This window comes from Protomyctophum parallelum (assembly GCF_964188405.1).
Source record: "Protomyctophum parallelum genome assembly, chromosome: 2".
In the NCBI taxonomy this organism is placed as follows: domain Eukaryota; kingdom Metazoa; phylum Chordata; class Actinopteri; order Myctophiformes; family Myctophidae; genus Protomyctophum; species Protomyctophum parallelum.
Window position 1 is genome coordinate 32,141,862 of NC_139699.1, and position 10,000 is coordinate 32,151,861.

A 10,000-nucleotide genomic window follows, 5' to 3' on the forward strand; every position below is an offset into this window, starting at 1 on the left:
AATTCCTCTCATGAACTAGTTACACCGAGGACTGCGACAACATACTGATCAGATATTCTTCTGGCTACACATACATCCTAGAACGAGTGAAGAGGGGAGGGATTGACCCCGCAAAAACTGACAATACGTTTTAACAGCGGGAGACCTTAGAGACCAACGGTGAGCGTTGAATTTCATTGGCTATCGCCCAATCACCCACTATCGCCGGGCGACGTCGCCCAAAAGATGAATTATTTGTATCTTTTCGGCCGACGTTCCTCCGCCCACTTTTCGACCATCGCCTGTTCACCTGCTATCGCCTCTATCGCCAGTAGACTTTGCCGGGTCCCATTGACACATAATGCACTTCCGGAAAATTCGTCTGGCTGTCGTACGCTGTTAAAACGTACTGTCAGATGTGTGTCTCAAAGAATAGGATTATTGGCAGAATCGCGGAAAGTTTAGAAAATCTGGCGGTCCCGTTTAAAAATGTCACTACATCTGTGGTTGTTGCAACAATACTTATACGCCCCGAAATACCCGTATGTGTGTCTCAAAGAATTCCAGTATGTCAGTATGCCTTACCTTCACAGGTCTCTTCATGGAGATAGTAGCCAGGAGGACAGATGCACCGATAAGAGCCGTCCAGGTTCACACACGTCCCAGCACCACAAGTTCCAGGATTCACAGAACACTCGTTGATATCTGAGAGGACAAACACAGCAGGGAAATATCCATGAATTGCACACAATTAAAGATCAGAGGGGGGAATGTACACATGACAGGATTAGTGAAACCTTCATGTGATGTCCCTTTACCTGCACACATTCTGCCGTCAGCTGTGAGCTCATAGCCGTCACGGCACACACAGAAGAAGGTGCCCAGGGTGTTGACGCAGTTTCCGTTCCGACATAAGCCTCTCTGGGTGGCACACTCATCAGTGTCTGAATAAGAAAGAAGATGTCACAGAATACCACCGGACACACTGTTGTTCAAAACCCTCTCTCTGTGTGTCACAGAGACACGCACACACGTACACACGTACACACGTACACACGTACACGTACACGTACACGTACACGTACACGTACACGTACACGTACACGTACACGTACACGTACACGTACATACACACCTATGCAATCGTTGTTGTGTGAGTTGTGGTAGCCAGGATAGCAGAGGCAGTTGTAGGAGCCCACTGTATTCTTGCAGGTCCCATTGCCACATGGATGTCTCTCACATTCATCCACATCTGAAACCACAAGGATGACGTCACAGTTTCAATATAATAATATATATAATATAATAGTCATACAGTACTTGTATATATATATGTGAAACTTTAAAGAAACATTACAAATGGGATCTGTGCCTTTTAGCTATCTGCATATACATGAAGTGTAAAATGTCCTTACCGATACACATGGACAGATCCGTGGTGGTTTTGAAGCCGTTAGGACAGAGGCAGCGGTAGCTCCCCAGTGTGTCAATGCACTGGCCAGGGTTACACACGCCAGGGTTCTCTATGCACTCGTTACGGTCTGCAAAGACACAGCAAAACAACAACGTTAATTACACATTAACTGCCAAACAGTGTTGATTTCGTCGATACTATGGTGACAAATGTTCGTCGACTATCTTTTTTCACTGATGAAAACGAAATAAAAAGGAAATAAAAACTAGGCTAAAACTAAGACTAAATATATTGACAATTTTATCAACAAATAAAAACTAGACTATAATGTTAGGGAGAAAATGAAAAGACAAGCCGACAAGCTGTTTGATGGCACTCTGGTCTTGCGCTCTGCAAATAGCCGATCTACAACCTCACAACGCGTCACGCTGCAACGTGTTGTGAGCTTGTAGATCGGCTATTTTCAGCATGCAACCAACAAACTGTAAAATCAAGTCATTACGATGCCATCAAGGCCTGCCAAAATAGATTTTTATCAACAAAATCAACAGTAGATTTTAGTAGCATTTAGTAGGCCTACAACTAAAATTGTAAGATATGTAGTCGACTTAAACTAGACTAAAACAAAAACATTTCAGATGACTAAAATATGACAGAAACTAAATGAAATGTTATTCAAAAGACGATATATATAATATAAAACTAAATCAAGTTTTGCTGTCAAAATCAACACTGAAAGACAGAGCAAAGAGGTTGTTGTTACACAATTAATTGCAGTTAATTCCACATTAACATCAACACAGTGACTCGTACACACTGCTGTCCCTCTGTAAATCTGATAGTGTTATGTTGTTACTGGCCTGGCACACTCTGCCATGGGGGGATTTAACGCTCATAATAGCAGGAAGCAAAACAGGATGTTGGTTTGAAAACCTGCGGGTCAATATCAGACAGCGCTTTCTCCAGACTGTTCTAATAATGGACGAAGAACTTAACAAGAGCATGGCAACCGACAAGAATGTTTGGATCAACAATTTTTTATTCAATTTGTGGCTGAGCGTGACAGCGCGAGGAGGAGGCATTGGAGGAAGACAGAGGAACAGCCTGTTACAGGCCTCTCACACGTCTGGAACGGTGGAACCACAGGATGCATCCTTGTTCTCCACGGTATTCTCACCTACCCCATACTTTAAGTATCTCCAGAGGAGTAGTTCTCAGACAGAACTACTGCGCACTGGTGTGCCATCCAGGCGTGCCTTGGGATTTTATAACTATATAAAACTTTGTGAATCTATCTTTTACATTTATTTTATCAGTACTTTATATGCATTATGCACTCATTTCCCAATATAGAGGCACATTCGATCATGTCAGTAATATGGTCAGTATCATGGTCAGTAATATGGTCAGTATCATGGTCAGTATCATGGTCAGTATCATGTCAGTATCATGTCAGTATCATGGTCAGTATCATGGTCAGTATCATGTCAGTATCATGGTCAGTAATATGTCAGTATGGTCAGTATCATGTCAGTATCATGGTCAGTATCATGACAGTATAATGGTCAGTAATATGTCAGTATGGTCAGTATCATGTCAGTATCATGGTCAGTATCATGGTCAGTATCATGACAGTATCATGGTCAATATCATGTCAGTATCATGGTCAGTAATATGACAGTATGGTCAGTATCATGGTCAGTATCATGGTCAGTATCATGTCAGTATCATGGTCAGTATCATGTCAGTATCATGGTCAGTATCATGGTCAGTATCATGGTCAGTATCATGTCAGTATCATGGTCAGTATCATGGTCAGTATCATGGTCAGTATCATGTCAGTATCATGGTCAGTATCATGGTCTTTATCATGTCAGTATCATGTCAGTATCATGTCAGTATCATGTCAGTATGGTCAGTATCATGGTCAGTATCATGGTCAGTATCATGTCTTTATCATGTCAGTATCATGGTCAGTATCATGGTCAGTATCATGGTCAGTATCATGTCAGTATCATGTCAGTATCATGGTCAGTATCATGGTCAGTAATATGTCAGTATGGTCAGTATCATGGTCAGTATCATGTCAGTATCATGGTCAGGATCACATTCAGTAATATGGTCAGTATCATGGTCAGTATCATGGTCAGTATCATGTCAGTATCATGTCAGTATCATGTCAGTATCATGTCAGTATCATAGTCAGGATCATAGTCAGGATCACAGTCAGTATCATGTCAGTGTCATGTCAGTATCATGGTCAGTAATATGTCAGTATGGTCAGTATCATGGTCAGTATCATGGTCAGTATCATGTCAGTATCATGTCAGTATCATGGTCAGTATCATGTCAGTATCATGGTCAGTGTCGTGGTCAGTATCATTCGCCTTATCCAAAGGGGAACCATGGTACCCATGCAGTTGTTTCCACCATTGACCTGCATGTAGTCCACATGTAAGTAAAGTAGAGTATTTATAAGGCTGCCTTACCCAAACATTGTCCAGTTGGCGTGAACCGGTAGCCTGGTTTACACTCGCAGCGGTAGCTCCCTGGTACATTCACACAGGCGGCGTTCTGTTGGCACACGGGACCATTCTGACACTCATCGATGTCTAACAGAGGGACAGACAAAGAGGCGTTTGTGGACAGCCAGCATTTGTGATACATTTCTCACAGCATCTGGGGAGCATGGAACAGCTGACTTGATCTAATTTGTTTGACTGGCCTAATTTATTATGACCCAAAATAAAAAGTTGTGTCATCATCATAGCATACTGTGAACCATTGTCAGTGCGCTCATACGTACCTTCACAGATCAGCAGCTTGTCATTGTAGATGAAGCCTATTGGACACTCGCACCTGAAGCTGCCAATCATGTTGATGCACACTCCGTTTTCACACACCCCGGGAATCTCCCTGCACTCATCGATATCTAGCACACGGTGAAGAGACAAACACATAAGACAACTTCCCTCTCATACCAGAACATTGAACACCTAAGCTCTATTTCAAAAATAGCAAAAGCAGCCAATCTACAAACTCATAGATCTGATATTTCCACTATTGTTTTTAATTTAGGAAAATCTTTGATTTATTTTTCTTGCCCATAATGAAATGCCCAAGATAGGGATGCCAGGGTTGAAGTGGTTAAATAAGATCTTACCGATGACCTGTCCTGTGTAGATGTCAATGGAGAAGCCAGGTGTCCCACTGCCACACAGTGTGGCAAACTCATCTGAGAAGAGACAACACATTGATTTCATTTGTCAGAGTTACTTTACTTATTGAAGTCCAAATCAGAATCGGGGCAGAATCTGAATTCTTCTTTCTTTGTAAGTATGTTTGCATGAGGAATTTGTCACAGTGACATTGACATAATAGTGCTTTTATATAGCACCCCTGAGGGGTCGTGACCCACGGGTTGAGAACCCCTGCAGTACAGTACAGTACAGTACAGTACAGTACAGTACAGTACAGTACAGTACAGTACAGTACAGTACAGTACAGTACAGTACAGTACAGTACAGTACAGTACAGTACAGTACAGTACATATACTGTAGGTCGATAAACAAATGTTGATTATTGCAAATGTTACAGGTGTACACAGAGGATAGTAGCAAGTGTGTATGTGTGTGTGTGTGTGTGTGTGTGTGTGTGTGTGTGTGTGTGTGTGTGTGTGTGTGTGTGTGTGTGTGTGTGTGTGTGTGTGTGTGTGTGTGTGTGTGTGTGTCTGCGTGTGTACTCACTGGTGCTAGGTACAGGACACTTTTCACATGGCTTATTCCAGGCACGGCCAATGTTGTAGGCACAGCAGCACATCTTCTTGGTCATGTTGAAGTTCAGCTCTCCGTCACACGTTCTGTTGTCTGAGTAGAAGTTCCTGTAACAGTGGCTCTTCCTCATGTCTGTGAACGTTTGTTTGTGTGTATCGCAGAAACACGGAGGAGAAAATCAGAAGAGCTTATTATGGAGAAGTGTCAGTGTAACATGGTAGCAGTGCCATTTGATGTCCTCCTTACTGTGTGGGTGCAGTAGGGTGGAGACGTACCCATGCAGTTGTTTCCACCATTGACCTGCATGTAGTCCACAGGACAGATGCAGGTGTAGTTCCCTATGGTGTTGTAGCACTGGCCAGGACCACAGATCCCCAGCTGCTCGCACTCATTCACATCTGCACACAAAGGGAGTGGACACAAGGAAAGGCAAATTATATATGTGATGTATGCCATGCTTTTTGTTTTTGCTTAAATGTAAGTCGGAATTATGTCATGATATGGCATAATCAAACTTTATTTATAAGCACGTTTAAAACAACCAAGATTGACCAAAGTGCTGTACAGATCAGTGGCAAAACAAAAACAAGCAAGAAACACAATATACAAGCAAAAAAAACACAATAAGAATGATGATAAGAGTGCCCCTCATTTCACACAAGTGTGATTTATTTAAGATATCTTTGGGCCATGTTATGCCTTTGTTAATACTAGATAGTGGAGATGTACAGGACACCGAGAAAGAGAGAGACGAGGATGTATACAAATCCTTCGAAAATAGCAGATCTACGAGCTCACTGCTTGGCATCGTGATGCATTGTGAGCTTGTAGATCGGCTATATTCAACTGACCAAATTGGATAGGGCTTAACTGGTTAATGTATGCAATCTGGTTAATCTATCAAAATCTACAAAGTAACTATAGTAACTAAAGATTTCCAAAAAAAAATAGTGGAGTAAAAGTACAATATTTCGATCCAAGATGTAGTGGAAGTAAAAGTAATACTCAAGTACAAATACCTCAAACTTGTACTTAAGTACAGTACTTGTGTATAGTTACTGTACTTCCCACCACTGCTGTGCACGGCCATGGAGCTTCCACTGCAGACATCAGCTTTTGTTCTCCCGGCCAACAAACACCCCCCCAATCAAAATGGGCCACATGTCATTGTTCTGTCCCCCCCCACACACACACCCTCTCTGTCTTCTCCCTCATCATCCTCCCTAAACAGTAAATGTTTTCTTTCACCCTTGTCCTCTCTTCATTTTTTCCTCATTTATCTCGCCCTAATTCTCTCGCACAGTCACTCCCCCTTCGTCGCTCCAGTTCTTTCCCATTCCACCCCACCGCCTGTCTCCCTTCCTCCCTGGCCTGTCTTCAGGGGACTCAGTGTTCTTGCCCTTGGGGAGAGGCTCATGACCACATCACAGCCACGCATCTCTGGACACAGTTAGGAGACTCAGCTGTCTCATTGTCCCGACTGAGCTGTGTTGGGTTAGCAACAGACAGGGAACCGGAGAAGAAGATATATACTGAGCTACAATGAGCTGCAGCAGGGGCCACAGGACAACAGAGCCCAATATCTCTCCTTCTCTTTCCCTCTCTCTCTCCTCATTGCTTTTTCCTCATTCTCCATCTGTCCTAACTGAACACAGGCCTTAGCGGCTGGACTCAATTTCCTCTCCTAAATGGCCTGGGGCAAGAGCTAGTTGAGGGAGAAGTCACCTGTATATGTTGGTGTGGTAGTGTGAGAGTATGTGTACAGTACACGTGTGCGTGTGTATGTCGTACCTTCACACACTCGGGTTTCGCCATTGAGTGCGTAGCCCTTTGGACATTCACACTGGAAGCTGCCAAAGGTGTTGATGCAATGTCCTCCCTGACACAAACCTGGCAGTTCCTGACACTCGTTGATGTCTGCATTGGGAGGAAAAAGGAACACTTAATTGTGTGTGTGTGTGTGTGTGTGTGTGTGTGTGTGTGTGTGTGTGTGTGTGTGTGTGTGTGTGTGTCTGTGGTGATATGCCACAGAATAAACATCCTAGTCAGGGTTGTCATCACTACAACCCAGTGAACCCACACAAACACACACACGCGCGCACGCACGCACGCACGCGCGCACGCACGCACAGGGCAGTGTCATGAGGACAGGCGTGCTGACCTTCCAGGATGACGGTGATGGGGTTGGGCCTGAAGCCTTCTCCTCCAGGACATAGAGTCCTGTACTCCGCTGGAAGACAAAACACAACACATCTTCACATGAACACATCTTCACATGAACACATCTTCACATGAACACAAATGCATTATGATGAGCAACAGACACTCTCTCCATGCACAGTGAAGGTACTGCAGTGTGAGGAACAACAGACACTCCCTCCATGCACAGTGAAGGTACTGCAGTGTGAGGAACAACAGACACTCTCCCCATGCAGTGAAGGTACTGCAGTGTGAGGAACAACAGACACTCTCCCCATGCAGTGAAGGTACTGCAGTGTGAGGAACAACAGACACTCTCCCCATGCAGTGAAGGTACTGCAGTGTGAGGAACAACAGACACTCTCCCCATGCAGTGAAGGTACTGCAGTGTGAGGAACAACAGACACTCTCCCCATGCAGTGAAGGTACTGCAGTGTGAGGAACAACAGACACTCTCCCCATGCAGTGAAGGTACTGCAGTGTGAGGAACAACAGACACTCTCCCCATGCAGTGAAGGTACTGCAGTGTGAGGAACAACAGACACTCTCCCCATGCAGTGAAGGTACTGCAGTATGATGAGCAACAGACACTCTCTCCATGCACAGTGAAGGTACTGCAGTGTGACACAGAATACAGTACAGTACAGTACAGTGTAAAGTAGTACACAGAATCAGCAAAATGCAATATTATAAGTGGATTATGTTTGTTGTGTGTGTGTGTGTGTGAGGCCAACTCACTGGAGTTGACATAGGGGCAGGCTTCACACGGCGTTCCCCAGCCCAGGCCCAGAGAGCAGCAGCACGATGCCTTGGCCACGCCCACGCCGATCTCATTGGAACAGTCCAAGCTCTCTGACGCGTCTCCACGGGAACGCACGTCCAGGTAGCAGCTTCCAGAGCGAGTGTCTGTACGCACGCACACGCACGCACACACACACACACGCACGCACGCACGCACGCACGCACGCACGCACGCACGCACGCACGCACGCACGCACGCACGCACGCACGCACGCACGCACGCACGCACGCACGCACGCACGCACGCACGCACGCACGCACGCACACACACACACACACACACACACACACCCACAAACACACCCACAAACACACAGAGATAACTTGGAGCACACTGCCAAGATGTGTTTTCTTCATATTGAGTAACTTATGTCCATGCCCAGCTCTACCAAAAGTATAGAATCATTGTTGTGTCTCACCCACACAGCCCACGCGGGTGGGGTTGAGCTCAAAGTCTGGTGGGCAGTTGCAGTCGTAACTACCAGGGAGGTTGACACACACTCCATTTATACAGATGGTAGGATCTGCACACTCGTTTACATCTAAAAGAGAAAGAAACCCCAGGTTATTATTATTGATGGCATAAACCACATGTATGAGGGACTATAGAATTCAGAGCAACTGAAATTATTTATTTGCCACATAAGCAATGGGTGAGAAGGAAGATCTCCTCTCCTTCAGGTCAGTGAAGATGAGTCGAATATGAAATACTGTTCCATTCTTTCACACTCTTTAACTACTCTTTTATTATATATTTTTTTATTTATTAAATAAGTTTTGGAAAAATCTTGATTTGTTTGTTTTTTATAACTTTTTTGTTGTTTTTTTGTTTTGAAAAACTACAAAAAAAAGAACTACAAAAGACCCACTGTTTGGGGAGCATTGTAACTGCAGCACCAGTGATGGCGTTACCTGTGCAGTTGCCTCCACTCCTGTCCAGCTCGTAGCCACTGTTGCATTCACATCTGAACAGCCCTGGAATGTTCTGGCACCGTCCGTTGACACAGATATCCGAAAATGTACACTCATCTATGTCTGTGAGAGAGAAACGAGACAGAGGGAGAGAGTGAGCGAGAGAGAGTGAGCGAGAGAGAGAGAGAGAGAGAGAGAGAGAGAGAGAGAGCGAGAGAGAATCCCAGCTGTGACGGATTAGTGGATCATGAGACAGAGGTGGAAAGTTGGCAGAGAGCAATAGGAAGTGAAAGCTGCTCACCTCTGCAAAGGACTGACAGTTCTGGGGCAAAAGAATGCCCAGACTTAGACCCAGACCCAGACCCAGACGCACACGCGCACGCGCACGCGCACACGCACACGCACACGCACACGCACACGCACACGCACACACACACACACACACACACACAAACACACATGCATGCTATATACACACTTATACTGGGTGGAGCTGCCAAGGTTATGAAATTGTGCTCTTCCACATCTAGACTCTGCACAAGTCATTACTCTCCCGGCTCAGTTAAGGCATGCAGGCACTCCGAGTAGAGAGCGTTATTTCAGGAGGTCAGACATCAGTCTTCAGTGCTGATTGGTTGGATTCCAGTCAGCGTTGTGACTGGCAGGAGAGTGCGTGGCATTGATCCGTGACCAATCAGGGGAGTGAGTAAACGTGTTCATAACACACACTCCTCATCATCATCATCAGTAAAACCGCAGCACAACTCATATGAAAAACATAGCCATTGTTGGATTCTTTCTCTGCCCAGTAGTGATGCACATGCCGACCCGTTGCGCGCAGGTCCCGCGGGTTGACCCATGGGGCGGGCGGACGGTTCAAGGTTTTCAGCGCAATTTTCGGGCGGGGGGCGCGGCCCCCCT

General features: G+C 45.2%; 1 protein-coding gene and 1 pseudogene across 3 annotated transcripts in view; one reads left to right on the forward strand and one right to left on the reverse strand.

The window, feature by feature from the left end:
• LOC310854594 (receptor for retinol uptake stra6-like) overlaps positions 1-10,000 on the forward strand; it is a 197,525-nt pseudogene that overhangs the window by 89,246 nt on the left and 98,279 nt on the right. The window lies entirely within an intron of this gene.
• Positions 1-10,000, reverse strand: part of fbn1 (fibrillin 1) — an 86,547-nt gene that overhangs the window by 18,615 nt on the left and 57,932 nt on the right. For both annotated transcript variants that reach the window (XM_083760088.1, XM_083760089.1), the window contains 14 exons: positions 9,080-9,202; positions 8,587-8,709; positions 8,105-8,272; positions 7,329-7,397; positions 6,959-7,084; positions 5,443-5,565; positions 5,141-5,299; positions 4,557-4,628; positions 4,200-4,325; positions 3,883-4,005; positions 1,395-1,520; positions 1,115-1,231; positions 798-923; positions 565-684 (listed from right to left, as the gene is read on the reverse strand). In XM_083760088.1, coding sequence (XP_083616214.1) covers positions 565-684; positions 798-923; positions 1,115-1,231; positions 1,395-1,520; positions 3,883-4,005; positions 4,200-4,325; positions 4,557-4,628; positions 5,141-5,299; positions 5,443-5,565; positions 6,959-7,084; positions 7,329-7,397; positions 8,105-8,272; positions 8,587-8,709; positions 9,080-9,202 — 1,701 coding nt within the window. The remainder of the gene's footprint in view (positions 1-564; positions 685-797; positions 924-1,114; positions 1,232-1,394; positions 1,521-3,882; positions 4,006-4,199; positions 4,326-4,556; positions 4,629-5,140; positions 5,300-5,442; positions 5,566-6,958; positions 7,085-7,328; positions 7,398-8,104; positions 8,273-8,586; positions 8,710-9,079; positions 9,203-10,000) is intronic.